Here is an 11,657-nt window from a genome sequence, read left to right on the forward strand (position 1 = left end):
CATCGGAACCCGGCCCCAGCCAGTCCCCTATGACACTGAACTGAGAGCAAAACAAGGAGGTCATGTACACCTTTGCCCAGGAAATAAGAGATTCTGAGATTATTCTAGTGGGAGCTTCTTGGTTTGGTTTTGCTTTTCTGCCTAAATTAGCTCCAGTAAGTTCCTATCAATTGCAACCAGTTAATCTCTGAAGAAGGTAGATTTAAATAATATGTAAATATTGTTAATAATTACTGGGAGGGAAGATATAAAATGTTAGTAATTTGACAATAAGTAAGTTTAAAACATGTGATTATAGCCAAAAAAAAAAAAATGATGAGGGAAAAGGAGTTGAAGGAAGTAAAATTTCATTAACTTCCTCATCAGTGATTCTGATAATTAGACAAATTGTTCAAGGGTGTGTGATTTTTTTAAAAAGGTGAGGTCTAGGAGAATTAATAACTGCATGTGTTTAACAAATGATGAAAAGATATGATTTAAATAGTTCACATAGTAAATGTTAGAAAACAAAGGTAGAGAAGCAGTTTAAAATGTTTGGAACTGTTAGTAGATGGTGATGAAGGCGAGCCAAGCACTGTAGACCAGACAGTACATGTAAAGGGACTGAACTCTGCTTTCCAGTCACTGTGAAGCTCTCAGATGTAGAGCACAGCACAGAAAAAAGAGGTCAAGAAAATTAAAATAATGGACAGAGGTATATCAGGCAGAGGTGCTAAAGTGCGTAAGGATAACACTGAGCCACTTTCTTTGCTCACCCATAGGAAGCAACGCCTCATCCTTTCAAGTTTTATCAGGAGATGCGGCAGTTCGGTCACATCTTCAGGCTCCACTTCTAATTCTAGTTCTTTTGCTATTTCCGCCACATCTGCAGTGACTTCCTCCCCTGAGATCTTGAACTCCTTGGAGTCATCCATGAGGGTTGGAATCAACTTCTTCCAGACTCCAGTTAATGTTGATAATTTGACCTCTTCCCGTGAATCAGGAAATGTTCTTAATGGCATCTCTAGTGATGAACGTTGTCAGTTAACTTTGCCCAGCTCCGTCAGAGGACTCACTATCTATGGCAGTTACAGCTTTTACAAAATGCACTTTTTAAGAAATAAGATTTGCTGAAAGTTGAAATTCCTCCCTTATTCATGGGCTGCAGAATGGATGACGTTTTAGCCAAGAAACAGCATTAACCTCATCGTCTGTCTCCATCAGAGCTCTCGGGTGACCAGGCGCATTGTCAGGGAGCGGTCACGCCTTGAAAGGAGTCTTTTTGTGAGCAGCGGGTCTAACAGTTGGCTTAAAATATTCAGTAAACTATGTTGTAGACAGATGTGCTGTCATCCAGGCTTTGTCGTTCCATTTATAGACCACAAGCCGAGTAGTTTAGCATAATTCTTAAGAATTTTACAAATGGTCAGTGAGCATTGGCTTCAGTTTAAAGTTACCAACTGCATTAAACTCCAACAAGAGAGTCAGCCTGTCCTTTGAAGCTTAAAGGCATTGACTTCTCTCTGGCTGTGAAAGTCTTAGTGGCACCTCCCTCCAGTATAAGGCTGTTTCATCTACATTGAATATCTGTTGCTTTGTGTAACCACCTCCATGGATGATCTGAGCTGCGTCTTCTGGGGAACTCGCTGCAGCTTCTGCGTCCGCACTTCCTGCTTCACCTGCACTTTGGTGTCATGGAGATGGCGTCTTTCCTTAAATCTCATGAACCAACCTCTGCTAGTTTCCAGCCTTTCTTCCACAGCTTCCTCCCCTCTCTCAGCCTCCACAGAAAGGAAGAGAGTTAGTTAGACCCCTGCTCTGGATGAGGCTTTGGCTTGAGGGAATTTTGTGATGGTTTGAGCTTCTGTCCAGACCACTAACTTAAACTCTCTCCATCTCAGCAATGTGGCTGTTTCACTTTCTTACCATTAGTGTGTTCATGGGAGGAGCAAACTTTTAATTTCCCTCAAGAACTTCTCCTTTGCCGTCACAACTTGGCTGTTTGGTGCAGGAGACTAGCTTCCCGCCTGTCTCAGCTCTCACCTGCCTCCCTCGCTGAGCTCAGTCACCTCTAGCTTTTGACTTACAGTGAGAGCTGTGTGACTCCTCCTTTCACCTGAGCACTTAGAAGCCATCGCAGGATTATCAGGTGGCCTGGTTTCAACATTGTTGTGTCTCAGGGAAGAGGGAGGCCCGGGGAGGGGAAGAGAGACGGGAATGGCCAGGGGTGGCGCAGTCACAGCACACACAGCATTTATCAGTTAACTTTGCACAGTTTGTGCCTCCCCTCCCCCAACACCTGCAAAAGTAACATCAAAGCTCACTGATCACAGATCACGTCACAAATATAATAATAATGGAAAAGTTTAAAAGGTTGTGAGAATTACCAAAATGTGACACAGAGACATGAAGTGAGCAAATGCTTTTGAAAAAAATGGCACAAAATTAGACTTGCTGGACACAGAATCACCATCAACTTTCAATTTGTAAAAAACACAGTCTCTGTGAACACAGTAAAGCAAGGTCTGCCTCTGTATGTGTGTGTGTTCATAAGAAGTTGAGAAAACAAATTGGAACTGTTTCTTCTTTTTTTTTTTCATCCTAACAAAGCCAGATTTGGGGTCATTTTCCCCCTTTGTTTTATTTCACTGTTTTCTAAACTTTTGCATTCAGAACAACATTGTAAAGTATATTACTAGTTCAAGTATTTGAAAAATTAGCTTCATATCTCTGGACCTAAAGATGGTAAATGTAAATTACTGAGCTAATGAAAGATTATGTTTAAATAATCTGTGTTTATTTTAAAGATTTCTTTAGAATATTTGGCTTTCCTGTACTTAGAGATTATTTTTACTGACTATACTAGAATAATTGTTTCGAGCTGTGAAAAATAAAATTTTCCTGTGCGTGACTTAGACTAATTGAAAGCAGAAAAAGAATTTGAATTAGATATTTTTAAAACACTTTCCTAATAATTAATTCTCACTCTACTATTTATCCCGGCATATAAGAGGTATAATTAATATTATGTAAGATTTTACTGTCTTCCAGGCACTGTTCTAGGCAGTTTATGTGTATTATTTTGTCCTCAAAAAACTAGAAAACACCTAGAAAAACGAATGCTAAAGCAGCAGAGAGAAAAAAAAGAGTCAACCACATTTACATCCAGAGTCTCTCCAGACACAGGAACTGGCATCATGAAATACTTTAGAGGGGGTGACATCGTTAGTGACATTAGGGGCCACTGGGTGGAGTCTGTTTCTGAAGCAGGCAGGTCTTCCTTGCCCGCACCTCTTTCTCCAGAAAAGCGTTGGCATGTGTCTTTGTGGGAGGGGATCTATGTTTTGTAAAGGGTTGGAGACAGTTGTTGGACTGGGAGACAGAATTCTGGAGGGCTTCCCGCCTGAAAAGTAAGAGCCGAGCCAAACAAACAAACAAACAAACAAAAAATGACCTAGAGAAAACAGAACACATGCAAGGAGGAAATAAAACAGAACAAGCAAGAGTGCTGTAAAAATCTCAAAGTAGGAAAAGAATATATCGCAACTATGAAACAAAAACAGTCACTTCAAGAAAAATTCAGAGTATAGAAAATAGCTCTTGGAAATTAAAATGTGATTTAAAAAAAGAAAGAAGAAGAAGGAGCAAGGGATGAAGTGATGAGTAGGGAGATGAGATAAGGACATTAAAGGACAAGTCCCAGTGGTTCAGTACCTGAGTATGGGAGTGATGCTCAAATCAATCTGAAGGGTGCAAAGTTCTAAACCTGAATCGCATACTCAGCCACAAAACCAATTAAATGTGAGGGAGTGTAAACACATTTGTGGGCACACAGCTTCTCAGAAATTTACCCCCAAGAGATTTTTCCTTATGAGAATACTGGATGCTTGGGCCACCAAAATGAGCAAGGAGGCAGAGGGTACAGGGAATAGAAAATCCAGAGGGGAGAGGCAGCCAGTGTCCCCAGGAGGAAGGCTCATTGGAATTTTCAGGCTGGAGTCTGTGCACCAGGCATCAAAGCACCCAGTCCAGATGGTAAAAGACTCCAGGAGACATTTCTTCAGGACGATAAGCTGATAGAACGCCTGATTCAACTGAAACAGCTGGCAAAGTACTGAGTGTTGAGTTAGTAAGTAGATAGGAGACTGTCAGATAATTATTAGCTCTAGGAACAACAAGAGTGGAATGGGAATGGAAAGTGAAAGTTTGCTTCACGTCTGAGTTGAGGATTGTTTTTACAACATCCTAATAAAGGAACACTGAGTATCACACTTGCTAACGTAGTGGAATGTGTTGGGTGGGGAGATGCACAAGGGCTGGAGAAAGAGCAGAATGAATGTGTTTTTCTCACGTGTCCTGGGGGGAGATCTACAGAAATGATAAAAAAATGAAAATCAAGAAAAGCGTAAACCAGGTGACTGACAGACTGGAACTAATACAGAAGCAAATAACAAAAGGATAGTGTTTGCCTCTGAAAAGGAAGGATTTGGGATGAAGGAGGTGGGGGAATTTTTTGTTGTTGTTAAATATCTTGCCGAATTATTTCACTGTTAATATGCATGTATAACTGAATAAAAATTCTTATTAAAAAGATGGACAAGAGAAAAAGAGAGTATTAAATTGTTTAGTCAGAAAGAAGAGTACATTTATTGGTCTGAATGAATTGCCTTATTTTTTCTGAAATGACTTTAGTTATAAATCAGCAGGCTGGCTTCTGAGCAGCTTTGGAAGAGCCTCTTACGTGGATGACATTGCTAAACATATCCTGACTATTAACATTCCAAAATGTTGATCTGAATGACCTTTAGATTTCTATGGTTATAATCTTAACTATAAACTCTCTTCTTTGTAGAATATGACTTTGGAAAATGTATACTTCAATAAGTGATTAGTCTACCAGTGAGGTATCGTATTTGAAAAAACAAAATATCGTACAATAAAGATGTCAGAGCTGCAGATCTCATTAATTCAGTTTTCTTTCCATATTCTACCTAGGCGAAGGTGAAGTTTACCTTTGAATGCCTAAGAAGAAATGAATATTGTAAGCATCATTATAAGGATATCTTGGTCATTTTTTAAAAGAAACTGAAGATTGCAGTGTATTTTATTTAATAGATTCTTTTTTATTAAATAAATATATGTTGAATTTATTCATGTAACAAATCTCACTAAGTATCTATTTTGTTCAGGCTTTCAGCTACATATTGGGACGCAAAGCTCAAACTATACAGTTCCTGCTCTTAAGATGACACATAAGTAAGGAAATTGACATGCAAATGAGCAATTGTGATTAAAAGAAAACATGATCATTGCTCTACTGAAAAATTAGGCAAAATGCACTAGTAGCCCAGGAGTGTGAATATAAGCTTCACACAGGGAATTCCATGTGAGCTGAACTTGAAGGAGAAATGAAAGTTGGGTCTATGAATTGAAAGAGAAAATTCCAGAAAGAAAAAGCAGCTTGGGCTGTGCTACAGATGTGGGTGAAGCATCACATGTTCTGAGAACAGTCAGTAGCTCAGGATGTCTGGAGCCCTGAGCTGTGAGTCTGGAGAGAGAGGAAAGGAGGCTTTAGGTTTCATGATGTAGGTGGAGTCAATGAGACATGATTAATAACAATGATAATTGACAGTAGTTAATGTTTCAAGTTATATCTCTGTGCCGGGCACTGAGCCAAGCACTTTACATACAAAATCGGATTTAATCCTTACAACTACTCTATTGTCGTTTTTAAGTTTTTCAAGCTTGAGAGTAACACATCTACAATATAGCAAGAAACGAGGTTGGAAAGATTATAGTTAGTTCTAGATAGCCAGTTTTATTCTTTTTCTCCACTTTGAAAGTTTCCAAAATACCCATTTATCAATTTAAAAATGAGAACAATGTGCATTTTTAGAGGAAGAAGTCAAAAGAGAGGGGAGAAAGAGAAGAGATTCCATGAAGAGGGAAGAAAAAAAAGGAGGGAGAATAAGAGCGAGAGAGTGAGCTGGACCAACCCTGACTAAAAGGCGATGCTGGAAGAACCGAAGCAGAGAAGGACAGAGCAGAGACTCCTTCAGCGGTCCAGGCAAAAGCCACTAAGGGCGGCACTTCAGGCAGACACCAACAGCAAATGGAAGAATCAGGGAGATATTTATAGAAGGAAATAGTCACCTGTTGGATGTGTAGATGATTACGCTCCTTAACCGAGAAAGGGAGATGTAAGAGATGGTGACACTTGGGAGAGGAAGTGATTAGGAACACGGTTCCTAGAGCTCTGGTATTAAGACCGGTTGGTTGTTTCTTGGACGAAATATGCCAAATACGCTAAAGCATAACTGATGCGTTGCATTAATTAACCCCATTCCTGTTAAAGAAAAAAAAAATGGTGGTTGAATGTCCTTGGTCATCAAGTTGATTCAGAACCTCGGGTTCTGATTTTGACGTAATGAAATCTTCTACTGTGTATTCACCACAACCCAGAACTTTCATGGCGTGACCACCAAGAATACAAAAAGAACACAGTGAGAAACTGAAAGTACTGGTCTGGGAGCACGATGGACTGTTTACCCAGATTGTATTGACTTGACTTCCCTTCACAAAACTGTGAAATTTTGTGGATCAGGTGTTAGAGTGACAGCTGTACCCTCCGCGCCCCCCTGCAGGTCTTCCCTTCCTTCTAACCGTGCCCTTCCTTCCCCCGACAGGGCTCTACGAAACCTTTCTCACCAATGATGAACCAGAATGCTGTGACGTCAGGAGAGAAGCAAAATCAAACAACCCCTCCAAAGGGATGGTGGACAGAAGCGGCTCCTGCCCGCGGGCGCCGCTCACAGCTTCATCAGCCACAAGACTGTGCAGCAGCCACAGACTCAGACTGTGCGTTCTCGTGCTGATCCTCCTGCACACAGTCCTCACAGCCTCCGCGGCGCACAACGCCACGGCGCTGACCTTCGGCGGCATCAACACGCTGGACGAGAGCTCCGCCAGCGAGGACTAGGGAGCACGGAGCATCCCCGTTGCCCCAGTAACCGCAGAGCGCACGGTCGGATGTCACAGACTCGGTGCTCCGACCCGCCCATCGCCGCGCGGGGGCCTGGAGGGCAAAACTTAAAAAAGAGGGGCCTGAGTCCGAATAAGGACACAAACCCAGCTTTTTATTGACTAAAAGGCTGGAAAGTGACTTCAATTTCTCACACCATTTTATACACTGTGTTTTAATGTTTGGAGGTTTTATTTGCTTTTCCTTTTGATTTGGGTTTATCTGTTTGTTTAGTTTTTGCACTTGTTAATACAGGATTTATTTGGGGGGATGGTTTCTCAGAGGTAAACTAAGTCTTTTCACTGTCTCTCTCTCTATATATATATATTTCTAGTCATTGTGTGTGTTCATCAGATAGTTTCGTCTCTACGTCCTGTCAGTTTCTATTAGCGGAATGACGGCTATGACCTCACGGTATAGCAAAAAACAACAACAAAAATCATAAAAATAAAAAAAAAGACAAAAAAAGAAAACAACAAAAAAATAAAAATAAAAAACCTCCCTCACTCTCCCTCCTGCCTATGAAACCGACGCCTTTCCCGGCCTGCCCGGCCCGGGCCTCCCTCCCCAGCAGACGACATCCGCTTGCTTCTGTCGTTGTCGCCGCAGTGAGTGGGCACAGTGCACGCTCCGCTGGGCTTCTGAGCCGCTGTCGCACAAACCCGCAACGGAGCAGAACCGGGGAGGGGGCCCTTTCCAGCTGAACAAACACGTGCTCTCCGTAACAGGTGGTCTCAGAAAGGGAACACATCTTTATGTTGAAAACAAAGGCAAAGAAAACTACCATGAACTCTGTTGGTCCAGCTCCCCCTCCCAAGGGTCCAGTCCTTCCTCGCTGGTCGGGTGGCTGGGAGCAGCCGCCCAGGAGGAGGATGTGAAGAGGTAGGAAGTCCTGTCCTGAAGCCCGCAGGTGGCTGGGCTCTTGGGATTCCAGTTCCGTTGCAAATAGACAGGAGCACGTTTTGGGCACTGTCACAGGAACAGGATTCCAAGGACGCAAATTTGGACTTCTTTTTCCTCCTTTCCTGTTGTGGAGGAGAGAGCAGACGTGCTCCAACACCTGCAGCATACAGAATCTAGACCATTTCTCCCCAGTATTTCCCCCACATCCAGTTTTTAATGCCTCCAGGTCTAAAGTGGATGCAAATGTGCATTATCAAGAAGAACTTCTTCTCCAAAACTAGGTTAGCCATTTTCATTCACGTGCAAAAACGTTGTCACTCTCCACACTCTAGGTAGTTGAAGACAAGAAAAGTCTGATCGCTCTGTCTGTATTTTTTCTTTTCGTGGGAACATTTCACCGCTGAGTGTCTATGAATTTGCTTTCTAAGAAAAAGGCTTTTATGAGTTTACAGTAGAATCAGTGGAAGGAAGAGTTAATAAGGGCTGTTTTTAAAACAAACAAAACAAATAATTAAAAAAAAAAAAACACTTTACATTCCTTCCTAGTCTCTAACTACGCTTGGGAAGTGCACTTCAGATCTGTTTGCTGTGTAACCGGGAGATGAAGGAAAACCATGGAAAAGGTCCTCTTAGCGAACAAAATTTAGTTCTTAACTTTATAGCTATGAAATTCCCCGGGGCATTTGTTTTTGTTCAAACTTTAACCTCTGCATCATACTTAACTCTGCGACACGCGTACAGTATGCATATTTTGTTTTGAATAAAAAAAAATGTTTTGTTCCAGTCTGTTAAGAATATTCAAAAATAATAAAGGTATTGCTTAATAAAATTGCTAGAATTGTTTAGCAGTACATGCACTGATATTTTACTAGATTCTTTGTTTTAATAGTGTTTTGTTGAGACTGAAAAATCCTAAAATGGTCTGCACAAATACAAAAAAAAAAACCACCAAAAATGTAAAATTTTCCAGTTTTTGTTCCTTTTTTGAAATACTGTTTTTTTCTTCTGCAAATGCCAACACACAATCACACATACACAAACAGACACAGTATGTTTAATATATGGAAATTATGGTGCTATTTCTGGGGACTGCGGCTGGGGAGTGACTCCAGGGCATGTTAACCATGTTGAATTACGGCAACTGTTAAGTCTTTTTTCAGGCTAACTAGTGGTGGAATAGAGACTTCAGTGGAGTTGGGGGTGGGGAGAGAAGAATGGGGGAGCAGGGACTGGAGGTGAGGGGTGGGTGAGGACTCGGGGGAACAACTTACCAGGTGAACTCTTTTTCGACTGACCCCTTAACGACGCTAAGACCAGAAAAAAGTTTGTTGTGGACTTCGTCTGCCTCTGCCGGGCAGAGGCCACTCCCCTGTCTTTTCTCCCACTGTTCCTTATGCTTCTGTTCATGCCAGAGGCGTTTCCATGTCTTCGGGAAAACGACATCAACACGGATGCAAGTTTCACCCGCTCTTGCTGGTGTGACAAGTGACTCTCCAGACACTGGGCAAAATGATGACAAAAGTATCTCTTAACAGCAGGGTTTCATTTTCTCGTTATATCTTTTTGCGACAGGTTAAGGTTCTTTTCCAACAGAAGGGGACTGGGAGGTTCCACTTGGGCAAGGTTTAGCTTTAGTTTGGGTAGAATGGCGACCACCGCGTCACAGGAGAGGCAACCCTTCCAAAGACAAGCTCAAGAGCTGGGAGAGGCAATGTGGCACCGTGAATTTGGGTGAGGCAGGGAGGTGGGGAGGGAAGGGGAATGGCAGCTCAACCGGCGCTGGAATTGCCTGGAATTCTGCTAGCTTTTTTTTCCTGCTGGGCAGATTGAGTCTTACGTGGGAATGAGCTCCGTGCCTCGTATTTATTACTGCAAATGTGTAACCACGTCCCTGTGATAGTTCCACTGACACAGTGGACTGAAGCTGGAGCCTGCAAAGTCAGGAAGCAACCACTGATGGTGCAGGTCTCGCTCTATTCGTTGGCCATTGGGAGTGGATTGCCCGCGTGATGGCATGATTGCCGTTTCTGATAGAAAAAATTCCGACCCACATTTCTGTAATCATCATCCCACTCTGCTTTTCTTGTGGTGGATAGCTATTGCATACTAGATAATAAGTTACAGTATTAAAACTATTATCTCTGAAAACTAGTTGAAAACCAAGGAAATGATTTTTTTTTCACAAATGGATGAGACAGACTTCTCCATGTTTATTATTGTCTTTTTTAAATTCTGCAATAGAGAAGTCCCAGGTTGAGGAATATGTTAACACTGCAAGACCAAACGTCTAATGACAAAAGTGGAATTGTGTGTCGTTCCTTCCTGCACTGACACTGGGTGACGCATTGCACTGACTTTTCTTCCATTAAACAGGTAGTGCTGTTCTCTCCACAAAGAGTAAGTGAAAGCTGTTCTTTTAAATGGCATCATTATGAAAAAAGAAATGTAGTTCCTCACCAAGGAATTGGTACCATTAAGTACTAGAATCTGTGGTCATTAAAATAAAAGAAGGCAGGAAGGAAAAAAACAAGAGGAGGAAGGAAGGAACGAAGGAAGGGAAATAAAACTGGATTTTTTTATATGAATGAATAAAAACCTCATTTTTGTAGGGAAAAAAATAAGTGAAAGATGTTTCGGGGTGTCAGATCCATGTGCCAAGTACCTGAATTGGCAGGTGACACTTGGTATCTGGACAACATTAAAATATTGACCAGCCTGAGGCATTGTTTTGGTTCTTTCTAGGTAAGAGCGAAGTTTAAAGTGTTCTTGCTACTGGAAGCATCCAATCGGCAAAGCAATGAGAAGCGCATCTTATTTTCACTAGAACTGCAGGCGGTATTTGACCCTGTACGCATGCATATGGACATGGATATATAAGGAGAAAGCGTTACACGTCTATGGTTTATTTTATAGTGATATATATCTTACAAGTAAAACCTCAACCACAAAATTTTTCAGTCCAAAGCAACACACACTATAATTAGCAATTCCGATTTTTTGCTAAAGTTTAAGCAGCATGCTCATTTAAAAACCATACCTGCCTTGATGCAGAAAAGACTCTCAAACTGTCTCCATTAATGAAAGAATAGCAATTTTGAAGTAGCCAGAATCTTTTCCACTTTCCAAGCACTATCATGTTTAGAAAAAATTGAATATGGCAAGCAGATAGTGGGTGATGGTGAACAAAACTGTAAGTGAGAGAAAGGGAAGAAACTGAGTGCGGCTTCAAGCAGTATCTCCATGACACTTATGAGAACGATCAAACTGCTTCAAACTCTAGAAATTCTCCAAATAATGATCAAAAGTATAGATAATCCTCTCAGCCTTGCAATAAAACTTAAGACTCGAAGCAAATCTGTTCTTGGCTCTCAAGATAATTCAGGGCTATGTTTACCTGGCACAAAACGTTCAGATTAACATTAAACATGATGTCACATGGCTATTTTCTCCAAGGCCACACAGGTGGATTGTGCCAAAGTGGAACTCAAACCACACCTGACTGCAAATTCTAAACACTGGCTCTGGAACACACGATCCCTGGGTCTCAAGCGTGCTTCATGAGGATAATGTATTTTTTTCCAAAATGCTTTATTTCTTAAATGGTGAATTTAAAAATCATATTAAGTATTAAAAATAGTAAAAATATGGAAAAGACACTGCTAAGGTTTGTTGATGCCCTGTTTCTTTCTCGATTACTCATTTTAAGTGAATTTGCTTTTTCTCCCGCCATCATTATGATGCTGACCCAACTGGT

The 11,657-nt window shown here is 41.3% G+C and overlaps 1 protein-coding gene across 1 annotated transcript in view; it reads left to right on the forward strand.

Moving 5' to 3' along the window:
* Positions 1-9,001, forward strand: part of NALF1 (NALCN channel auxiliary factor 1) — a 536,571-nt gene extending 527,570 nt beyond the window's left edge. Inside the window, exon 3 of the mRNA XM_031466303.2 lies at positions 6,666-9,001. Coding sequence (XP_031322163.1) covers positions 6,666-6,958 — 293 coding nt within the window. The 3' untranslated portion in view covers positions 6,959-9,001. The remainder of the gene's footprint in view (positions 1-6,665) is intronic.
* The last annotated feature ends 2,656 nt before the right edge of the window (positions 9,002-11,657 follow it).

The sequence above is a fragment of the Camelus dromedarius genome, chromosome 13, assembly GCF_036321535.1.
Source record: "Camelus dromedarius isolate mCamDro1 chromosome 13, mCamDro1.pat, whole genome shotgun sequence".
NCBI lineage: Eukaryota > Metazoa > Chordata > Mammalia > Artiodactyla > Camelidae > Camelus > Camelus dromedarius.